The sequence below is a fragment of the Heteronotia binoei genome, chromosome 8 (assembly GCF_032191835.1).
Source record: "Heteronotia binoei isolate CCM8104 ecotype False Entrance Well chromosome 8, APGP_CSIRO_Hbin_v1, whole genome shotgun sequence".
Classification (NCBI taxonomy): Eukaryota; Metazoa; Chordata; class Lepidosauria; order Squamata; family Gekkonidae; genus Heteronotia; species Heteronotia binoei.
In genome coordinates, this window is record NC_083230.1 from 91694348 (window position 1) to 91716989 (window position 22642).

The window sequence follows — 22642 nt, forward strand, 5'->3', positions numbered from 1 at the left end:
GCTTGGAATTCTGGGTGTACATGTGTATAACACTTTAATACCATCATTAGAGGAAAGGGCAAAAGGTTAAACTAGACAAGATGTTGCAAGTTACTTTCCTGATCTCAGAGAGCACCTCAGAGTTGCTACTAACTCCACTAGGGGAAACATAGAGTTAACTCATACATTCCCCTTGATGCGTGTGGGGGGGGGAGGGTGAAGTCAGAAAAAAGGTGCAGGAAGGGGAAGACTTAACACCCTTCCCCCGATGCAGTTCTAATCAGGTGTCTGTCATGGCTGTGATTTTCCAAGAGAAAACATACTGGATCTTCACTATTTCATCTGTTTTGACCATAGGTAACCTTACCTCCCAGTGGATAAATGTTGAGGCTTCCATAGTGTATGAGTGTTGGCAGACAGGTGTGTCTTATCTCACAAATCTGAGAATCCTGAGGCTCCAAAACACATTCCAGCTTGGGGACCCAACCCTCCTGGGCCCCTTGAACTCAGCCTGGTCCTAATGTTTTTAATTATTCTTACAAATTCATCACTGGTGAAAGAGATTCAGCCACGAACAGACAGTAAGAACAGAGGCAAGAGCTCCAGCAAGAAGAGCACATTTTCTTTGTCCACATCGTGTTGTATTTCAGCGCCTAATGTGGAATCAACCGTGTACTTAAATAAGCATAAATAACACAAAGGCTAGGACTTATGAAGAATGCCAAAAGGAAAAAAAAATCATCAGGACACAAAGAACATATCCCTTCCCCCCAACAGTCTAGCAGGAACTAGTCACAGCTAGGGCTATAGGCTCCGTGATTTCCTTACTCCACAAATGGGATTGTCCTTTTTCTTTTTGACAATTTAAATAATAAATTTTGACTATGCTGCTCGCAGCATCATTAAAAAAAATATTAACTTACAAAATAACCCATTCTTCATATGTAATTATGACAAATAAAAATCTTAAATAAAACAGGTGTTTTTCTTTTTCTTTCTTTTCTTTCTTTCTCTGGCTCATTCCAACTTCAGGTAGCTTGGCATTGAGTAATTGAACATTAAAAAATCCAGTTTGTAGACTTCATACAGCTGTGTTTGGTGTTCTGAGCTGATGTTCTGGAAGAACTCTGTGGTCATTTCGTCAGTAGTTCTTGTAGACTTTGCATAGGTGGGGAACTTGAGATAGTTGCCTACTCCTGCAAGCTGAAGGACATAGTTGGAATCCTCTTCGAGTGTCTCGTATTTCCCTATGAGGTCATAATGGATGTGACATGGATGGCAGAGGGAGTAGACAGTTTGCCAGTGTTCATTGAATGGCTCTTCTTTTTGGGTGTGCGGGTCTATGAGATAAGCCACGAACTCCTCAAATTTCACATCATCACCTTTGTACAGAGCCTCTTGGGTAGCATTTTTCCTTTGGCGTTTCACGATTTTGGTACCATACCTCTTGTGAAAGGAGGTGTTGTACTTCTGGGTGAATTTGTTTCTGTAGGCTGACACCAGTCTTTCAAAAGGCTCGCGGACAAACAGGAATTTCATGTAGTTTTTCAAACGGTGATTGATTTCTGAGATGCTGTACTGGTTGAGTGTCTTCAGGTTGGACGAGACGTGAGCTTCGTTGGCTGGGATTTCCATGGGGTCGCTATATTTGCCCTTCCCTGTCAAGACCATCATGACCCTCTTCCAGTTGGTGCAAGCCACTTTGGGTACATAGCAATATATCAACTCATGGTCTTCATCTACAACCAGATGTTTAAGGTCATTGGGTGTTAGCACACGGCGCTTCCTGCTGGACAGGCTGTTGGCTCGACATGTGTCTGTGACTTGATCCCTCCGGATCTGATGAAGGATTGCTGTGCTGGACAATTCCAACTGCAAAAGAAAGCACAAATGTGGATAACTCAGTACAGCTATAAAAAAAATCGGGCTGCTGTCTTATGCCGAAGTTCAGCTACTACTTCTTATGCGCCTCTACACTCACATACTTCTAATCACCACATCAGCATTCTCATCACACATTTGGGTATAAAAATAGTTCAGAAATCATACATCATTTTAGCTTGAGGCATGTTAGGCTGAAAGTAAAATAGAGCTTAAGACCACCTACTTAAAGCAGGGATCCTTGCTAGCCAAACAAAATACTCTATCAGGAGGAAAACACTGATTTCTACTGCAATTATTGCTTTTGCTGCAGGCAATAGTTCCAAAACCACCATGCTAATTTTACATTAGGAAGACAATGGGGAAACTTATTAGTTTGGTAGATTTTAAGGGAATGCTTGATGGCTGCAGCTTCCTGATTGTAAAGGAGTAGGTGTGCTAGTCTGCTGTACCAAAATAGACCCAAAGCCCAAAGGCACCTTAAAGAATAACAACATTTAGTCCTGACTGGGGAGGAAAGTGAGATATAAATAAATACATGTGAATGCATTTATTTCCATATGAGTTGCCATGAGCTGTGACTCACCAAAGCTCATATGGAAATAAATGTTGCTATTTTTTAAGATGCCGCTGGACTTTGGGTTAATTTTGCAGCTTCCTATGCTCCTAACTGGGCAGTTAGGAGTACATCAAGTGTCCCGAACATATTGTTTTGCAGTTGGAAGTTATCTTTATCCGTGAAGAAGATCAGCAAGGAACCAGCCTGTACTGAAACATTCCATGCATAAGAGCAAGGGAGCCCAGATACATGTTCATTGAGAGCCAGTGGTTAAAGGAGATTGACTGGTTACAATATCCCCTGTGCAAGCACCAGTCGTTTTTGACTCTGAGTGACATTGCTTTCACGTTTTCATGGCAGACTTTTTACTTGGTGGTTTGCCATTGCCTTCCCTAGTCATCTACACTTTCCCCCCAGCAAGCTGGGTACTCATTTTACCAGCCTTGGAAGGATGGAAGGCTGAGTCAACCTGGAGCCAGCTGCCTGAACCAGCTTCTGCTGGGATCGAACTCAGGTCATGAGCAGAGGGCTCTGACTGCAGTACTGCAGCTTTACCACTCTGCACCATGGGGCTCTTATGGTCACATGTAATTTCGAAAAATAATAAGATTTTTCTCATGAAACAATGGGATGGAGTCAGGGGGGCAGTATTACAAGTTTGTACTAGATTCAGGGAAATGAAGGCTAGATCAAAGCTATTTTTCCATCAGAAGAATGGAAATTCCCCCCCCCCCCGCCCCCTGACTGTCAGCCTCTAGGGAGGGCCTGGAGATCTCTAAACTGCAGAAATCAGTTCCCCTGGAGAAAATGGCTGCTTTGGGAGGGTGGGCTTTATGGCATCAGATCACTACTGAGCCTTGTCCCCCCTCAACCTTGTCCTCCCTAGGCTCCACCCCCAAATCTTCAGGAATTTCCCATCCCAGAGTTGGCAACCCCATCAATGATCTATTATTCAGGGATATACGCTTCCTCTGAATGTAGAAGTCTCTTTTCCAGCTTTCATTCACAGGGCTAATTTAATAGGCACAGACAGATTGGCAGAAACAATGGCCCAGATTGGCAGGTTTGAACAATTCCTATAAAGTCCAGGTATTTTACCAGCTTCACTTTCTCTGAAACATTTAAGAGCTGTACAATAATATAGCCTGATGCTAAATTTATTTCCAGTGTACCTTGTCTGAAATGTCTTAACTCCCTGGGTTTTATATATAGACAAAGAACTGTTCCTGCAGTCAAACACATTTCTAAAGGAAGCGCAGAACTCCAGCTGACCTTTGCTGCCCAGACACAGCAGGAGGCCACGAATTTCAAAACACCAACAAAAATGAGCCCACCATGTGCTCTTGCTGCTGATGTCTGTCTCACTCTAGGATTAATTGCCTTGGCTGGCGCTCATTGGCTATGACCTTGGCAAGCCTAATAAAACCTGTGGTTCTTTCAGCTGTTTCCAGAGGAGGGCAGCTGCTCAAAAATCGTTCCTTGAAGTGACTTTTGGTATCATCCCTGGTCTCTAAGGCTGGTCAAATCCATAAGAGGTTAGAGGGGCATGCTCCCATTTAATATGTGGTGTTTGTCTTATCACTACCAACAGAATGCCTGCTTGCTACTCAGTATGTCAGATGTGCCTTGTCTATCTGGCTTTACAAAGCAGTTGCAAATTCTAACAGTTACTTACAAGGATAGTATCAGAGGACTAGCAGGATCAAGACTTTCCAGGCTTGAATGGGGGCCCTTGGAAGCCATGTACTGACTCTATTCACTGTGTCACCAAGGGGTGGTCAGAGAGGAGTATTTGCAGTCCTCTTAAGTTTTTACTCACTTGAGCATGCTTTGCTGTTGAGCCTGCTGTGACCTGCCAAAACCACTGCAGTGAACATGGAAGCAGGAAGAGAATGCAATGCCTTGTGACTCTTATCAGAGACTGAGGCTGCAATCACACCCTAAATAATGCACTTTCAATGCACTTTCCAACTGGATTTTACTGCATGAACACAGAGTATTCCTGTTCACAAGCCCTGTGAAGTAAATGGCCTCTCTATCTGCTGAGTTACCATGCAGGGAGAAATAGACGGTTGTACATAGGGCTCCAAGTTACAAAGGGGGGGAAAAGACTGTGTTCTATGTACCTTTGCTTTTTCTTGATATGTGCACTGAGTAATTTTCATGTTACATCCAACACACATACAGCTGAATTTGTCTTTTAAATCCCACATTCATCCAATTGCTGGTTTCATTTGCAAAGTGAACATGCACTGGCTGTTTCTTACAAACAAATGTATGCACCTACATGCATCCCGCATGGCAGGGCTATAACCAGGAATTTCTTTGTGTGTGGGGGGTGGGGTGCAAGGTGAGGCTAGGGGTCCCAATCCTCCCGCTCTGGCGGGAGACGCCAGGTTTTCCAGTCTCTTCCCCCGCTCCCCCCAAAAACGGCAGCGGGGGGAGGGGAGGGGAGGGAAACGGCGCCTTCTGCAGATTCAGAAACGAATCTGACTCTGCAGAAGGAAGTTCTGAGGAAGAGGTGTGCGTGCGTGTGTGAAGCGGCACGCGCAGGTTTCTGTCGCATGCGCAGTGGCTGAGGCTCTGTTCGAGAGAGCGCGCCATGCCGTTGAGGCGCAGGCTGAGGGAAGGCGGGTCGGCCAGCTCGCGGCTGCCTGGCCTCGGTCTGTGGCGGCTCCGGCGCCCGCAGGACGTTCCAGAGTCCCCGGGGCTATGACCTGCCTCCCTGGCTTCCTCAGCGGTGGCTCTCCCTGCGCCGCCCTCCGCTCCCTGTTTCCCCTCCTCGCCTCCACCGGGCTCCCCGCGCCTTCCTCGGCGCAGTCGTCGCCCTCGCCACGGCACCTCAGCGCGGAATCAGTCGTCCCTGGGATCTGTGACTGTCAGCCATGAACACAGATGCCTGTCTCTTGATGAAATTAGATGGGGGTATGTGAATTAGAGCAAGCACACACACACACACACAGAGCTCTTATGGTTTTTTCTGTGTGCTACACGATAGTGATCTGTTTGGAAGCTACAATGCCTTTTAAAATTTAACTATGCCTCTCTTCCTATATTTCCTTCTGTATATAGTAGGCCAAGGGCTATTTTAAGTTTTAGATTTGGAAACATGTTTTCTTTCTGGCATGATTAGGGCTGTTTGTTTTCTGCCAGCTGCTGGTTAATATTTGGGCGGGGGGGGTTAACATTAGAATAGGCAATAAGCAACTTTAGCTTGACATATATGTAAATGAAGAGTTATATGAAAATAGTCTGTGCCCTATTTTGTGCCCTCAGAGTTCTTGTTTCACATTCACAGTAGAGGAGCTTTTCCTTTATAGAGTGTCACAAGATTGCTAGAAACTATTTTAATAGCTATTTTTGCCATTTTGAATGTGAAGTAAGGTATAAAAACAGCAGGTTGGACCAGGGGGTCCAATTCTATGAGCCCCAAAAGAAGGTGCCCCTATCCTTCATTATTTCCTATGGAAGGAAGGAATTGAAAAGGTGTGCTGTCACTTTAAATGTGATGGCCAGAACTCCCTTTGGAATTCAATTCTGCTTGTCACAGCCTTGATCTTGGCTCCACCCCTAATGTCTCCTGGCTCCACCCCCAAAGTCTCCTGGCTCCACCCCCAAAGTCCCCAGATATTTCTTGAATTGGACTTGGCAACCCTAGGTGAGGCGCTGATTTAATTAATGCTAATTTATCATAAAGCTGGCTCCCATGGCGAAGTGGAAGGGGGGGGGGAGGAACTGAAGAAGGAGGAGGCAGAGGAGAAAGCTACAGCAGCAAAATGACCCTTCACAATGGAACACCCGGCGTTCAACCCTGCCTACTCCCATCCAACCACTCTGCTTGCAGTGGGCATGTTTGTGACAGGAGCATCGAACAGGACAGTTGTACACGGAGGTGGATGGTTGGTTGCACTTCAGGCCAATGCAGTGTGGTTAAAGAGAAAGGGGGAAGATTTTGGCGGGGGTGTTGCAGAATCAACATTGTCCCAGTGCCCCATAGCTGGTTATGGCTCTGGTTCATGGTAACAGGTGAACAATTCTACATCTCTAGGAATGTAGTGGAAGAGCTCGGTCCAGAAATTTTCTGTGGTAAGGAGAGGAGAGATTTAAAGTCTGAATGCCTCTTGCCTTGAAAACCCTACAGGGTCGCCATAAATTGGTTGCAACTGGATAACAATAAATAAATCTCTCCAATTGAGGAGGGATCTCAGAGCCTACTTCTATCTAGTGGAGTGCTGCCATGTGGCATGGCTTATTATCCTTTCTTCTTCTCACAACACCACTGGGGATGGGGTTTATGCACTCCTTTTCTTTGCAGTATATATATATAAAGTAAAAGCTATTATAAAAATGAAATAACTGATTCATGAACAGGAAGTAATTACTTAACCTGCAAAACAAAGAGGCAAAGGGGGAAATTGTTGGGAGGAGTGGAACTTTTGCTGCCTAGGATTCACTTTGATAGAAAGCATGGATCTTGCCCATTCCGAGGAGGGAGGTTCATGGGGGATATAGTTCTATTTTAAGTGCCTCAATCCTGTTTACAGTGGATTGAGATAAAGGAATGACTGAGGAGTATGGAAGCAGGTTGGTTTAGATAACAGGAGATAAAAAGCTTCTTCTAACTCACAAGGAGGGCTGCTTGAGAGGTTACCCAGTGAACTTTCCTGTTTCTTCAAATCCCCTGATGCAGCAAGATAACAAAGCAGCAACAGTTTCTTCTCCTTGTTCCTTTTCTGGTCCTGTCTTACACACACACACACACCCTCCCAGGTGCACTGCACAAAATGACAAAAAATATAACAAGCATCCTATGAAGCCATAAGATTAACTAAAGCTGCTAGTCAGTCTATCAGGGATTTTTGTGGATGCGTGGGAGCAGCTTGGACATAAGTTATAACAAAATCCACGCAGTGGCTAGAAGTTCATACTATGGGATAAATGATCATACAACATTTCTGAAACATATTTAAGCTTTGGAAAGTCCTCAGAGGAAGGAAAATCTGCAGGCTGGAGCAGGCCAAAAGAATACACCTCTGTATGTGCAGAACAGTCCTTGATTGGGGGATTTCTGGACATCACAATGAAGCACAGGAAATGCTATGGCTGGGCACTATACAATGATATATTTATTTGTTATTTATTAAACTCAATTTATTGTCTGCACGTCCCTGCAAGCAGGGCTCAGGGCAGCTAACATCAGAAAAATACAATAAATAATAAAGCAAACATTAAAATATCAACCTCAATAGTAAAAACAGAGATATAGTCCAAAATGGTGGAAAATTTTCAGTTCCCAGTTGCCCCCTGAGGTAATGTAGAGAGGTAAAAGAAGGGGCCAGGATGTGAGAGTGACAGACCATCGCTGTCCTCAACCAAACGCCTGGAGGAATATGTCTGCCTTGCAAGCTTATGGAAAGATAATGTCCCAAAGGGCATGGATGTCTTCAGATAGAGAGTTCAACCAGGTAGGGGCCAGGGCTGAAAAGGCCCTGGCCTTCGTTGAGGACAGTTGAATCTCTCTCAGGCCAGTGACCCCCAGGAGAGCCAGTTTGGTGTAGTGGTTAAGTATGCGGACTCTTATCTGGGAGAACTGGGTTTGATTCCCCACTCCTCCACTTGCACCTGCTGGCATGGCCTTGGGTTAGCCATAGCTCTGGCAGAGGTTGTCCTTGAAAGGGCAGCTGCTGTGAGAGCCCTCTCCAGCCCCACCCACCTCACAGGGTGTCTGTTGTGGGGGAGGAAGGTAAAGGAGATTGTGAGCTGCTCTGAGACTCTTCGGAGTGGAGGGCGGGATATAAATCCAATATCTTCTTCTTCTTCTTTGCAGAGCATAATGCTCTTCCAGAGGCATACTGAGAGAAGTGGTCCTGAAGATATGTGGGTCCCTGACTACTAAGGGCCTTAAAGGTCAGAACCAGAACCTTGACCTGGATCCAGTGCTCCAACAGAAGCCAGTGCAGCTTGCACAAAACAGGTTGTATGTGTGCCATCCCAGGGGTCCCTGTTAGGACCAGTGTGGCTACGTTCTGGACCAGCTAGAGCTTCCAGGTCAGGCACAAGGGAAGGCCCATGTATAGTTAATTATTGTAATCTATCCTAGAGGTGACTGTTGTTCGGACTACTGTGGCTTGGTGAAGGCAAGACAGGTAGGGAGCCAGTTTCCTAACCTGATGCAGCTGGTGAAATGCCAGCTTGGCAACCTTCATGACCTGGGCCTTCATATAATGTGGCATCCAGAGTCACACTCATGCTCTTGACAGTTGGAGCTAGTGATAAAGTCACCTTGTCAAGGACTAGGAGATGACAACCAAACCTCGCCCCGCCTCAGCAAAAGAATCTCCATCTTACCTGGATTCAGTTTCAGCCAGCTCTGCTTTAACCATCCAACCACAGCCTCCAACCCTTGGCTAAATTCACAGGAACAGCATCTGGTTGGCTGCCCATCAGAAGGAATAGCTGGGTGTTATCTGCATATTGATAACACCCTAGCCTGAAACTCCACACTAGCTAGGCGAGGGGATGAATATAGATATTAAATAACACTGAGGAGAGAAGTGCCCTGAGGGACCCTACTTTCTAGTGGGTACCTCAGAGACACTGTCCCTCCTGACGCCATGCCCTGTCTCCAACCAAAGAGGAATGAGGTGAACCACTGTAGGGTCTCCCCATGAATCCCAACTTCGGTGTGATGGTGAGCCAACAGGTGGTAATCAACTGTTTCGAACACTGCTGTAAGGTCTAGTAATATCAGAAACACTGACCTGCCTTGATCCAGCTGCCTATGGAGATTGTCCATGAACAACCAGCACTGTCTCCATCCCATGGCTAGGGCAAAAGCTGGATTAGATTGGATCCAATACCAATGCATCATTCAGGAATTTCTGGAGTTGTTTCACTGCTACTCTTTCAATTACCTTGCCCAGAACCAAAAGATTTGAAACTGGGCAGTAATTGGTTAGCTCCATAGGATCTGAATTTGGTCTCTTCAAGAGCGGGGTAACCACTGTCTCCTTCTGCCCTACTGGAAAGGTCCCTGAGCCTAGGGTCAAATTGATGATATCTCAAGAGGACTACATAGCCCCTCACCACTGGCTTTTACCAGCCACTAGGGGCATGGATCAAGGAGGCAAGTGGTTGGCCGAATGTCACCCAGAATCCCGCTATTCAAAATTTATCTGCTATTCCAAAATTTGGGATAGAGCATTTTCATGGCACTACCTCAAGAGTGGGGACACAGTGTAGGGATGCTGACCTCCAGGTGAGAGTAAGGTTGACAGGCCCTTACCTTTTGCCAGTGAGGTGGTTGGGAGGCAGCTTTCCTGGAGTGGCAGGTCAGTGCTATGTCCCGACATGATGATGTCACTGCCATGTGATGTCATCATGGCAGGGATGTTGTACGGGATCGGGGTTGTTTGGAGTGGGGTTTCCTGCTGGCCAGCTGGCCAGTGGTGGGCAGGAGTCCCCAAATCAGGGGATCCCCCACTTCTTCCAGAAAAGGTGGGAAAGGTAAATGTATTTAATGCAGATTTTTAAAAGCTGCTGACTGCATGCAGAATACGAATCAAATGCTGAACTAAGAAAAGCAGAAGAAACATTCTTTGCTTATAACTGAGCAGAGCTATTGGGATGAAATTCTTTTTGACAGTATTTTTTTAAAAGGAAAAACTGGCATTTTTTATTTTTTTGCTATTCTAAATACAGAAAGAAATGAGGGGGGGCATATTAATCTATCCAAGAATCAATACCAAACAAGGAAATAAATACCCACTGCAAAAGACCATACCCTCAGCAGGCAGGGGACATTCTGTTTTTATGATCCAGTGTCAATACAGGTTTTCTGAAACATGCCTTCAAATAAGCATGGATATCAAACTCACCAAACCCTGGTTAAATGCACTTTAATACCTGGCAAATTGCAATCTGGATGAGGGTTGCCAGGTGCTCTCTGACCACCAGCGGGGGATGGGAGGGGTAAGATTGCCACCTCCAGATTGAGAAACTCCTGGAAGTTTGGGGTTGGAGCCTGGGGAGGACAGGGACTACACTGCCACAGAGTGCATCCTTCAGAGCATTTGTTTTCTCCAGGGGAACTGAGAAAATGCAGTCTAGAGATAAACTGTAATTCCAGGAGATCCCCAGGCCCTGCCTGGAGGCTGGCATCCCTAACATGTCAAAGGATCTACATGACAGTTTAATGTGGCAGCCTGTCTATGAGAAAGTTAATTTGCATGCATTTTAAGGTTTTTTTAATTTTAAAAATATATAAATTATACCTCTCTACCATCTGAAGTGTCTAAGGTGCCCCACAAAAAGACTGTTAAAAACACACAATAAAAAAATTAAAGCAAAGAAAATCACTAAGAATTCAATTTTATGTCAGCAACACACTTAAAAAGTTAATGTCTCTGAAAGGCCCAGTAGAATAGATATGGTTTCACCATTCTGGCATTTTTTACTAAGTCTTACTAGGGAATGCAATCCAGAGTCCTGATGCCAAAACAGAGAAGGCATCACTGCAGAAAGCTTCCAAGAAGCTTTCTGCTTTCTGCTGGGAAAACGCTTTCTCAGATCATCTCCATTGTCAAAGGGATTTAAATTGGTTACATCGCCCTGCACAGAATGCTCAAAGTATATATCCCTTTCCAAATACAATCCATTCAATAGCACAGGGATCTGTCCTAAATACAGAAATGTGCAAGAACCCTTTGGAAATTTTTTGCCATTTGTTTCTGCTGTGACAATGATGCAGAGAAAAGGGTTAACCTCTCCCCCTCCCCCCATACACACCATGCCATGGCCTTGATCTAGATCTTGAGAAGAAGCAGCTACATCTCAAGATTTAAAGCTACAACAGGAGATTCACTTGCAGGTCATGTGGTATATTTACTGTATATGTAAAGGAACAGTCTGTTGTCCCCACTAATATCTGTGTGATGTAGTTGGTCCTACTGGGTGGAGCTCTTGTTTCAGTTTCCAGTTTCGTATATTAGCTCTTGCAAATAAATGGTTGACCTTTTGAGTCAGCTTGCCTCTGCTGAATGGACCACCTAAGGAAGGGTGCCTGAGTGAATCCTCTAACTTGGGAATCCACAGCCAAAAGGGGACATTACAGATCATTCACACTGTCATTTGGTCCAGACAGAGACATTTCAAGTGTTGCATCCCCTGCAGGTAAGGCAGATGGAATGATATGTCTGTGCTTAAGGTCAAATGGCAAAGTTGGAAAAGAGCCTGAGCATCACAAATCAAGCCATGTTGATTTTGTACATGGAGTCACATTCCACTTAACAAAAGATGCACCCCCCCACATATACATTCTACTAGCAGTATTTTAAAGGCTTTGTTCAACATTCCTCAAGTATGTTGACCTAGAAGAAACCCATACATTTGCTCTAAATTTCATCAAACTTTCACCTTCTCATTACTACCTGCCAGACTTAGAACTCCATATTACATTTTCTTCTGTGATCATTTTATGGGAGGTTTTTACTTTTTCAAATACAGCCACTGGAGCTACATTTGCATGGAAATGAACAGCATTGGCATGACAGGAGCCCTCCCCTTCCCTGCCTTTTCCCTACTGGACTGCCATTACCAAACTGCTTTTACCCATAGAAATTTCCCCAGCAGGAGTCTTTCCCCCCCCAGTAGGAAGCAAAGGCAAGGGAAGAAAAGGCAGTCCCTGCGCTGTTTTTGGAAAGGGAAAAATGTGAAAAATGAAACAAGAAGGACACACAGCGCAGAGCTCTTTGGAAACCCCAAACTTGCACATCTGCATCAATAGTTTGGTTGGTCCAATTGGAAATGTGCCTTCTATTCTGTCCTCTTCAAAGAAAATCCCTCTTGGCATCCATTTGTCCTGTGAGTCAAAAGGATGACATGCCTGATTGATTAATCATCCAATTCTGCCTCATTTATTAAGCAGATTAATAGCAAGTCATATATTCAAAAAGTCTAAATTATTTTGACATTTACAAATGTCTCTTTAGTTTTAGCAAGAACATCCATCTATGTCCTCAAGAGTGCTGGAGGACATCACAGACTTTTGATGTCTCACAGCCATGTTCCTCTAACTGGAGTGGATCGGCAAATCCTTGGTAAGGACTGAGGGCAAGCCCTTATTTCATCTATCTGGCTAACATGAAAATGGAGTCCTCTCAGTTTTCTTGGAAAGGGGACAAGGAATGTCTGCTTCAAGGGAAGGGACCAAAATTGGCTTCCTCCTCTTTTGAAAGGTGAGGACCTATAGAGATGCTGTTGCACTCACTTCTAGGTCACCTCAAAGCATTAGCTGGAAAAACACACTGATTGGTCACTGCAAACCAATGGCACAGCCCTAGGAATTGGTTAAGTGGCAACAAGGACATTTAAGTCCATCATATGTTATTTCTGTGATAAAATTGAATGGGTTGTTTCTTTCCCTGCCTTTTTCTGCCTCTCTTTTTCCAATGCAGAGGATTTTGACACAGAGATAAAAACACTTCTTTGCTTCCATAGACATTAACAGTCAATTGTGGTTTTCAACTGAATACCAGAAGTTCAAGTTTTATATGGTGTTCGTCCTTTTTATTTCCATGAGCAGCTTTGAAGTTTTTTGGGGGGATCTTTCACATCTCTTTTCAGCTGGCCTCTAGATGCCTTGAGCCACAAGGAAAGGTAAGATATATTTCACAAACATATCACTAAAAATTGTCTTTTAAAGCGTAGCTGATATGTTTCTCACCAGAAATGCAAAAGTATGCATCTTTGAGAGATGCACATGTGGTAGAAGCCAGTAAAGGAGGGAAGGGCAGGAACAAAATTAAAACAAAATGGCACCATTAGGTTGCTAAGGTTTGAATACGGCTGCCTTGTCTGACAATTGCTACATATTATTTGGGCTTAAATCAGATGTTGTTGTATATACTTAAGCCAGCCATTGTCCAAAGGCTTCTCTTTTTCTCTGTGTCCCTCCATGCAGCTGCTTTGTTAACCAGGGCTGTTCTATGATCATGGCCGTAGCCAGGATTTGGAAGATCGGGGGTCATTTACTTTTTTCAGGGGGCACTGATGCCCCTCACCCTTTGGGTAAAGAAGTACTTCCTTTTATCCGTTCTAACGAGGCCGGAAACTGTCACAGGCGGGCGGGTCCTTTAGATCTCCTTGGCCCTCGGGTCCACCGGCCTCGTGCTGCGGAACTCCTGAACCTTGACTAGGCGCCACGGTCCTTTTGACCAAGTCTGGCTCCCTGAGTTCTGACGGTTCGACACTGCCACCCCAATCATCCAACAACCTTGGCAGGAGGCTGAATTAGACCCCTGGGAAAACCCTCTGAAGGGTGAGTATATGTAACTGGGTTTCTGGCCACTCCCATTTGGAGTAAAGAAAGGCTTGATCACCCCCTATATCCCAACCTTGAGAGCGGATCAGAGGGATCTTGCTCGACCAGCGGTGATAAGGTTTTGGGTTTGGAATTTGTGGCTTATGTGTGTGTGTGAATGAGAGGCAATCTGATTGCCAAGCGAGAGTGGACTCCTGTTTTACGTGCATTTCCCAATTGGGCGACCGCATTGGGTCATGGAAGGGAGGAAGTGGTTGGATAAGGATACCCTCTTTGTGTTCTGGGGTACCAGAGCCCTTACTGGTATCCCACCACCCTGTTACCCCTTGTGTTCAGTTGTCTTGTCTGCCTGGTACCATAGGAGGGAGTAAGTCAGGACTCATGACTCCACTGGAGTACATGGTTGCTCATTTCAAGGAAATTATTGGGAACATTTTTGTGCTTTGAGGCCAACCCCTAAAGATTCAGAGCACTGTGCTCCCGGAATAACATTTAGACCCTTATGTGTTGCCCCAGGAAAAGATTAGTAAAATTAGTAAAAAGACACCACATATTTTTGAAAACCCTGAGACCCCTGAAGCGGACAACCCAAGGGCGTCACTTCCTTTTGACTCCATTTAGCCTCCATTTTCCCAGGCCACTGGGCCAGTTGCCTAACAGTGGCCAGTTTCTAAATGGGCTGGAAATGACTCATGAATGATTTTTGCGAACACGGTTGGGGGTTTTGGACACAGAAGGAGAGATTCAAGGCACTAGTCTGTCCATGGGTAGAAACAGAAGGGAAGTTATGTCTTCATTGGGAAGAGGACTTGTGCCCTAAATATAGATTCCAACTTTGGGAAGGAACTGATCAAGATACCACAGCTTGGGTGATTAAAAGACAAGGGAAAACACGGAATGGGGATTGGAGAGTCTGGTGGAATAACTGGTATTTCCTCAGGCAAATCGGTAACGACCACATTCGGGTGTGGGAAATAACTAATACAAGGGCTGGAGAGGAGACCACCAATTATACAGAAGGATGGGAAAATCAGATTACATGTAATATTCCATATCTGAATAATTTCTATTCAAGTAATTGCTTCTGGCGTGGAGAGGTGGAATTACATACAGGGAGTTCAGCTGAGTCAGACATGTCAAGCTAGGAATGATCAATAGGGTCTGAAGAATATTGGTGGGAGGAAACTTTAACCCAGGGATTACATCCTTGGAAACCAGGAGACATAGAGGCAGTGCAGGAGGCCTATTTGTATACAGAAGAACTGGCAATAATTGAAGAGGCCTCAGGGGATAACGAAAATGGGGAAATAGAAATAGAAAATTGAACCACATGCTCGCTTTTAACCTCCAAGACTTTGGACAAGAGGGCAATCCAGAATGGTCCTCGACTTGGCGTTGGATTACGTTTGCCCTTCAATTTGAAGACCCCCTCCAACATCAGTATGGTCCAATAATTACTGAATCAGGATATCTCTGTCCTTGGTTTAAATATAGAATTTGGTATTACGACGAAGGGAGAGCAGGAGGCTGGAGTAAGGTAGAATACAAAACCCGACTTGCAGACCAGCTAGATGGAGATATTGCCCTAATTTACCACTTTTCAGGAATGGAGGAATATTTAAATATAACCCCCATCCATTTCACTTTATGTTCTGATGGCAATGAGCATGTGTGCTCAGTGGAAAGCCACTCGGAATACAAATATTCTCTTAGAGGCGATCTCATCTATCATTCTGTCAGAGCCTGCCTGACAATACAAACAGAACAACAATGTAGACACTGTCAGGAACTGCAAATCACTGATATCATTAAGCCTGACACGGTGTTTGACTTAAAAATCACACACCACGAAAAGGAGGATGCTTATCTGGTTCAGTTCTCCACTCCTCAATCATCACAAGGCTATTTAAAGAATTCTTTAATATACGAGATAGCCTACTTGCCTGAAAATGCCAACTGGACCACAAGTGGTAGAACCAAGGTATTTCAACATGTTCCATTAACCCTTCTGAAATGGGAACTGCAGCCTAGCATAATGTATAAATTGAAAGTTCAGTCCAAGCCCAATGACCACTTTTTCAAAGGCTCGTGGAGCGAATGGAGCTCTCCTGCCTACATCCAGACTGCACAGGGAATGGCCAAAGGAAATAGATAATAAATTAGTCCGAATGGCAATATCCTCTGTGGCCTTCCTTATACTGCTTATTCTAATTTCTTTGACCCTAATATTTTGGAAGAGCAAAATTAAACCCATTGTGTGGCCAACCATTCCTAGCCATGAGGAAACTCTGGTTCAACTTTCTAAATTGGAAAAGAACTCTGAGATAATTGTTTTTAACCCGGAGGTGGACAGCATTCAAGCCAGAGCAGAACAGCAACAGTCTCAACAGTTGCTGATTCCTATAGATATCCCTGAGACAGCTAGGAACAGCGGCAGCGATCAGTTCATCAATGCCAATTTCATACCCCTTGCCACCCAGTGTACACATGCAGTCAAGTTGAGAATGCTTATGTCAGTCCAAATGTGACGTTTGCCTGCCAAACAGAAGGTCAATGAGGCAATGTTCAGTTGTTCCCCTTACCCCTGATTATTAAACCAAGGGTGGGGGGGACTAAAACAGTTGGGCAATTTAATTGCACAGCCAGAATTACAAGCATTGGGTAGGGCTATAAATAAGATCTCAAACTATGTGCAAGAGAACCTCCCATACCAAGTGGTCACCCTTATGCATTCTTATTGACCAGGAGATTTTGTTTGGGTCAAAGATTGGAGAACACAACCCTGGCAGTCTAAATGAAAGGGCCCTTACGTGGTGTTGTTAAGGTCCCGCACAGCTGTTAAGGTTTCTGGAATTGCCGCATAGATCCACTGGTCTCACCTAAAACCAACTGCTGAGTCCTGGGCAATACAGCCAGTCCATGGGGAACATCTGCGGCTCCGGTTCCAAAGAATAACCCCTGGCCCCAGCCCACTGAAAGCAGCTTGAGGCCACGGACAACACTGAGGTCCTCTGCTCCTGCTACACCGGAAGCTAACAGGTTTACACACAGGCGAAGATGAATTAGAACCAGTCGATACTGCTTGCTATATTAGTAGTCATTGCAGTAGGAAAGAGAAAGTATATATGTAAATACATTAGATGCTGAATATCTGATGCCCCTTGGGAATGATGAACCAAGTAATGGAAATCCATGAGCCCATAAAGCAGAGTGACCAGACTCCTCTCTTTAGATCTAGAGAGAACTCTGGAGTTCCAGAGAGAACTCTGGAAGGGGGGGATGAGTCAGGAATGGAATGGAAAATATATTTTTAAAAAGGTCAAATGGTATTAGAATTGCACCCCTGCGAAAAGTCAGGTGGTGGATAGAAGACAGCAGAACCGTAATGATGCGATAGATGCTACGCTTCAGTTAAAACAGGAAATAAGAGCCAAACCGCAAGGAGTTAGAAAACAGGAAATATGCAAGATATGCTATGCTTGAGCGCAAAAAGGTGTTAAGTAGCAGGGAGTGGCAAATGCTGACCGCCTGCGCTGGAAATTGTCGATGTTAGAGTGAGATGAAAAGTTATTTTTAGCCTTCCTATGCTGACATTTGAAGGTATAAAGGTCTGTGTAACCCTTGTAACGGGGCTTGGTTTCTTTGGGTCACTAGACCTGGCTGAGTCTATTGGCGCTGTAATAAACCAGTCTGCTTCACCTGTCCTTGGAGCTGGTCTGTGTGTGTTTTTCCTGCAACAGCATATTGATGGAACTCTGTCTGGGGCAGTGGTGCTCTGTATTCTTGGTGCTTGCGGGGGGGGGGCAATGGTGGGAGGGCTTCTAGTGTCATGGGCCCCACTGGTGGACCTCCTGATGGCATCTGGTTTTTTGGCCACTGTGTGACACAGAGTGCTGGACTGGATGGGCCTTTGGCCTGATCTAACATGGCTTCTCTTATGTTCTTGTGTGTGTGTGATAACTGGTTATCAGTGCTGGGAGTGGGGGGTGCCAGAAGTTAGCCTTGCCTGGAATACCAGAAAGTCTAGGGTTGGCCCTTATCATTTTTTATCATACTTCATTATTATTTGACATGAAAGACCTTTAAAAATACCTTTTCCCTGCCATCAAGTCTCATCCAATCAAGAGAACCTGGTTAGGAGTGAAGCATCTGTCAAGATACAATGACAAGAATTGAAACAAACATTTTTAAATTGTCAGGTTTCTAATCAAGACTGGATTTACTATTACATTAGCTACCATTGCAGGCTGATGTTTGATGTCGTTTAGTTGTCAAAGAACATTTCTGTGATGGGGAGAGGAACCACAACACCTTGCTGAGTTTTCTGAATCCAGAAAACTTTTTAAATATTCTAAAAAGAGGGTGGCTTCCCTTCTTGACAAAATCGAATCATTTCTCCAGCAAACATGATTGCAGATGGAACTGCTGAAATCTAATTTCAGTTACTTTCTGGTCCTGTTTCTGAGAGCTTCTATTTGGCTCCTGTTGATGTTTCACTTCACCTTGATGCTGCAAGGGCAAGACTTTTCTTTCCTCATTTGTAACTGCCACTCACAAATGTGCCCAGGGTATAATTGACCTCAGATGCCCTTTACTCCCAAAGCTTAATGGCAGCAAACTGGGAGCCACACGGCAGGCTTAGCTGCCTCTTGCTTTTTGAAGTAAGCAGACAGCCTTAAACTCCCCCCCCCCCAAGGTCTCCCATTAAACATTAGTAACCCATTGGAAAAAACTTAATTACTAGCCAGCAAATCTTTGGAGACTAAAATGGTCTTGCAATCATATTAATGTAGAAGGCTATAAATGAGCATGCTGCATCATACTGCTTGGTAAACATTTTTGTGTAAGCATCAGAGACTAATCTTCAGGGAAACTTGGAGCATCTGCAAGATCCATGGCTCCCTGCCAGAGCTCAGCACATTTCCAGGACTATCCACAAGCCTCAGTGTGATGCCAATGAAGAAAATCAGTCTGATGAGATAAATGCACAGAGGCTTATTCTTTGCTTTGCAAAATGACCTCCACAAAGTCATGGAAGGCTGCAGTTATGAATTGACATGCATAGCCCTAAATCAATCCAGTGCACAAGTTATAAGCTCAGGCCAACTTGCAAGCAAGGCCCTTTTAGTGGAGATGGATTCAGGTGGGTAGACGTGTTGGTTTGAAGCCACAGAAAAATTTTGAGTCCAATGGCATCTTTAAGACCAACAAAGTTTAATATGTTAAAAGTATGTGAAAGCTTATACTGGGGTAGCCACATGTGGCTCTTCCACACATATTTTGTGGCTCTCGAACCCCCCCACCCCACCCAGTCAGCCAGCTTGGAGAAGACATCACTTCTCCAAGCCAGACAGCTAGAAGCTTGGAGAATGTATTTAAAGTTAAAGATGCTTTCTTTCTTCCTCCCCCTCCCCATCTATTTGCCTTCCTTCCTGCCTGCCTGCCTGCCTGCCTTGTGGCTCTCAAACATCAGACATTCATGTCTTGTGGCTCTCAAATGTCTTGACATTTATTCTCTGTGGCTCTTAACATTAACATTAAGAAAGTTTTGACCACCCCTGGCTTATATCCAAAATTAAACTTTGTTGGTCTTAAAAGTGCCACTGGACTCAAACTTCGTTCTCTCGGTGGCAAGGCTGGCCCCAAACTGTCTGGCATCCTAGGCAAAGCTAACTTCTGGTGCCCCCACTTGCACTAATAAAATCACCAAATCACATGGGGGTGCCTAATTTGGCACCCCCAGAAGGCCGGTGCCCCAGGCAGTCACCTAGTTTGCCCAGTGGCAGAGCCAGCCCTGTTTGGTGGAGATGGTTACGGAACAAAGTACAGTGACCTGTCTAGAGAATGCTTCCTATGGACTGAGCAAGGACTGAGGCAGTAACTCCCCACTACTGGGCTGACTCTCCATTTGCAGGCTTTCCAGGCAGTGACCAGTTGCAGTCTCCACATTTTGGCAGCATGCACAAGACCCACCACCACCAACATTCTAAATGTAAAAGTCCACTCATTAGTGTCCACCACAGGCGTAAACTTCTTGGGGGGGGGTGCTCAAGCATTCCCTAGATTTAGTGGAGTGTGGGATGCTGAGCCTCCCTCAGGCAATCAGTTCCAGGCAATATTGACAAACTCGCATGAGGGATTCCATGGCAGCTGAAGCACAGGAGGGGGAGGGGGGATGCCTTTTTCTCTTGGGTGGAAGTTTTAAAAAATTCTCTTCTGAACTCAGAGAACAGGAAGGCAGCCCAAGTGCCTCCCAGCATATCTGTATACAAATGCTAATGGAGCAAGTCAAATGGTCAAGTTTCCGCCTTCTCCAAGCAAGAAACAGAGAAGGGGGATTTGGTGCTAGGAAGTCTCCAGGTCAGGTGATTCCTGGAGTTTTCCTAGAATAACTTCCGGAAGGGCTCCCAGGATGCCCCTGCGGCCTGGGCCAATGGGTCTGGAGAGAGTGATGTAAAGGGGGTGAAGCTGATCATTTGAAAACCACGCTCATGAATTTTCCTAGCAATATTTTCTTGCAAAAATAAGAGAGAAACCAGAAACAAATAGCATGTTGGGAAAATAATAATAAAAATGATTTTTTTTGTGCACAACTTAGCATGAAAGTTGATTGATTATATGGAGGATGCAAAACAATGTGAAGAAAGTAACTCAGTAGTTGGCTCTTATGGTTTTGATTAGGGAAAGTTACTGACATTCAAAAGTCTATGCGGCTGCCTGAGTATGTAGTACTATGGATATGAACCTCACAGATTGCCCAGCTCTGGATTCTCTCACTTTCTCAAAGGCTGAACAGCTACCAAAAGGTCCTTTTCCCTTTCAGTGATGCCTTGTTGTGCAATCTGTCTATCAGTCTAGCTTGAGGCTTTTAATACCATGTGGTATTTTACTACAGTTGCTGTTATTGGCTTTTCCAATGTATTGTTTTAATGTAATTTTATGGTTTTTCATGGTATTTTGGCATCATTGTAAATCACCTTGAGCATTGAGGTCGAAACATGGGCTATAAATACCTTAGAACTAGCATTCCCATAAAGAAAGAAACTAGGGGTTTTTTGTGCCTTTATTATGATGTATTTAATCAAAGCTACCCAGAATATTCCAGAAGCCTGGAACAAAACCAAATCAGAGTCTTCTTGGCCCATTAACTGAATTGCCTCAAAAGTGCTTAGATACCCATAAGGTCCCCTAATATATTCAGACCGGTGGAGATCTGGTGTTCCCCCCAGGGCCAAGTGTCTGGCCAACGCATAACAAGCGACTGCTTAGGATGTAACAGTGAGAAGAGGGATGCTCTCAGTTTCCTTTCAACCATGGGTTTTGCCTCCTGGACCATGCCACAGCTACACAAGTCCAAGCCAATCCCTTGCTGTAACTGCTGAATGGGTCTAGGCTTAGGTCTGGCCAGCCATAGTATAGGAGGCAATGAGTGTCGCTTGCTTGGGCTGACAAAATACCTTGAACCAGATCTCTTCTGGGCTTCATCCTAAGGAAAGATGAAGGCCATGGCGTAACCACAAGTGTAACCATTGACCTTTCCTCAGTGCCTGAATAATCCCAATTGTCCAGAAGGTTTGTTTTCACCTACCAGTACCCCTCGTCTCCCCTGTCTCTTTAGACACTACGTTATGCATGAGGCTTCCAGTTGGTGTTGCCAACTTCCAGGTGGTGCCTTATGGGATTACAATTTATCTCCAGGTGACAGAGATCAGTTCCCCTAGAGAAAATGGTCACTTTGGAAAGAGGACACTATGGCATTAGACTCTAATGATGTCTTTTTCCTCCTCAGACTCCATCTCCCCAAAGCTCCACGAATTTCCCAGCCCACGGCTGGCAACCATACCATTAGCATAAGGTTGCCAACCTCCAGGTGATGTCTGGTGACGTGGAATTTTGACTGATCTCCAAATGACAGAGATCAGTTCCCCTGGAAAAAATGGTTGCTTTGAAGGGGGAACTCCAAGCAGGGCCGGCTTGCCCACTAGGCAAACTAGACAGTTGTCTAGGGTGCTGGGAGGGTGGGGGCACCAAATTGGGCTCCCCCCCGGTGCCTCAGGCTAGTGCCCAGTTTGCCTGCCTCCTCCACCTGCCGCCACCACCACTGCCCACCCCTCCTTTCCCTTCCCTTCCCCTCCCCCCCACCGCTGCCACGATTACAGTCCGCCACACTGGGCCCTGCCAGCCCCAACGCAGTGTGAATCTTATCTTTAGAAGGATGGCGCTGGAGAAGGCTTGACTTCCCCTCCCCTCTGGTTTGGGAAATGAGGGGGGAGAAGCCTTCACTTCAGTGCTGTCCTTCTAAAGATAAGATTCACGCTGCATCGGGGCCAGCAGGGCCAAGGTGCTGCGGGCTGTGAACGTGAGGGGGAGGGAAGGGAAGGGAAGGAGGTGCTGCTGCCGCCACCTTACAGCACTGGGGGGGATGCGATGGAGCACAGCACTGCATTGCAGTGCTGCAGGGGGCAGCAGTGGGGGTGGGGAGCACTTGCCTGGGGCGTCACACACCTTTGGGCCGGTGCTGACTCCATGGCAACATATCCCACTGAGGAAGAGGAGGAGAGTTGGTTTTATACCCTGCCCTTCACTACCTGAAGCAGTCTCAGATTGGCTTACAATTCTCTTCCCTTCCTCTCTCCACAATAGACACCTTTGTGAGGTGGTGGTGAATTTGAGAGAGCTCTGAGCGAACTGTGACTGGACCAAGGTCACCCAGCAGGCTTCATGTGGAGGAGTAGGAAATCAAACCCAGTTCTCCAGATTAGAGTCTGGCGCCCTTAACCACTACCAGGGCTTTTTTTAAATAGCAGGAACTCCTTTGCATATTAGGCCACACACCCCTGATGTAGCCAATCCTCCTGAAGCTTACAGTAGGCCCTGTAAGATCTTGGATGATTGGCTACATC

The 22642-nt window shown here is 45.3% G+C and overlaps 1 protein-coding gene across 2 annotated transcripts in view; it reads right to left on the reverse strand.

Annotated features, from left to right (window-relative positions):
* Positions 1-580: 580 nt before the first annotated feature.
* Positions 581-22642, reverse strand: part of CHST11 (carbohydrate sulfotransferase 11) — a 318884-nt gene continuing 296822 nt past the window's right edge. For both annotated transcript variants that reach the window (XM_060245591.1, XM_060245590.1), the window contains exon 3: positions 581-1851. In XM_060245591.1, the coding sequence (XP_060101574.1) occupies positions 997-1851 (855 nt within the window). In that variant the 3' untranslated portion in view covers positions 581-996. The remainder of the gene's footprint in view (positions 1852-22642) is intronic.